This window comes from Trichechus manatus, unplaced genomic scaffold, assembly GCF_000243295.1.
Source record: "Trichechus manatus latirostris isolate Lorelei unplaced genomic scaffold, TriManLat1.0 scaffold00057, whole genome shotgun sequence".
Taxonomy (NCBI): Eukaryota; Metazoa; Chordata; class Mammalia; order Sirenia; family Trichechidae; genus Trichechus; species Trichechus manatus.
In genome coordinates, this window is record NW_004443993.1 from 13,152,650 (window position 1) to 13,153,633 (window position 984).

General features: G+C 64.0%; 1 protein-coding gene across 1 annotated transcript in view; it reads left to right on the forward strand.

The window, feature by feature from the left end:
• The window catches only part of PEAK3 (PEAK family member 3), a 6,741-nt gene extending 6,552 nt beyond the window's left edge, over nt 1-189 (forward strand). Inside the window, exon 4 of the mRNA XM_004378657.2 lies at nt 1-189. Coding sequence (XP_004378714.1) covers nt 1-162 — 162 coding nt within the window. The 3' untranslated portion in view covers nt 163-189.
• The last annotated feature ends 795 nt before the right edge of the window (nt 190-984 follow it).

Below are 984 nucleotides of genomic sequence, written 5' to 3' on the forward strand. Positions count from 1 at the left end.
GGGCCCTGGCTGCGGGTCCGCCGCGCGCTGCTGGCCCTGCGTCTGGCTGAATATGCCGTGGGCGGCGAGGCGCCGGGCCTGGAGGACTGGCTGTGCTGTGAGTACCTGGCTGAAGCCACCGAGGGCTCCGTGGCTCGCGCCCTGGCGCTGCTGTGGGACTGACCCCAGCCAGAAGCAGACCCCAGGCTTGCTCCAAGGTGAACGTGGGTCTGGGCCTGTCCAAGAGCAGACGCCCCTTTCCAGTGCTGGGGCTGATGGCCGGGGTCCCCACAACAGCATGAATGTCCTCTTCCAGGGGGGGCTGGTGGACAGTGTGGGGTCTGATCAGCGGCTTCCCGAGAGTGTGGACGCCCCCACCCCTCCAATACCTGCCTTTTCCCGTGCTGGTGCTTAGGGCCTCCCCAAAAGGGCAGGGGCACCCTTTCCAGGGTGCGGGGGCCTCTGGCCAGCATGTCCTGAGAGTGGACAGCGCCCTTTGACACCTGGTGCCAGGACCCCTTGCCTCTTTCCAGGCATGGACACCCCCCACCCCCGGCAGCATCTCTCTGAGTGGGGGGACCCCTTCCTCCAGCCAAGGCCCCTTCCAAGCTCGGATGTGATGTCACTGTCTACTTCAGGATGTAGACACCCCAATCCCTTGTCTGGGGGATTCCTGGGAAGGGCAGGCCCCCTGAGGAGCCCCAAACCCTCTCATCATTCCACACGCCCTGCCACCCCCACCATGCACCCTCTCTCCACCCTCCCTAGCCTCCTTGCTGGTCCCCTGTGACACCCTAAATTCTGCTTGGCCTCCGAGACTTTGCAGGGGCTATTCCCCCTTCCAGACAGCTCAAATCCCACCTCCTTATATAGTCCTCCGAGCAAATAAATGAGCCTCTCCTGGTGACCCCGGTCCTTGCTGGCCTGGGAGTGTTTCTTCACCTCTTGATCTGCTCACCAGCCACCCGTTCCCCCAGGCAGGGCAATGGCTGGGCCTGGCACAGA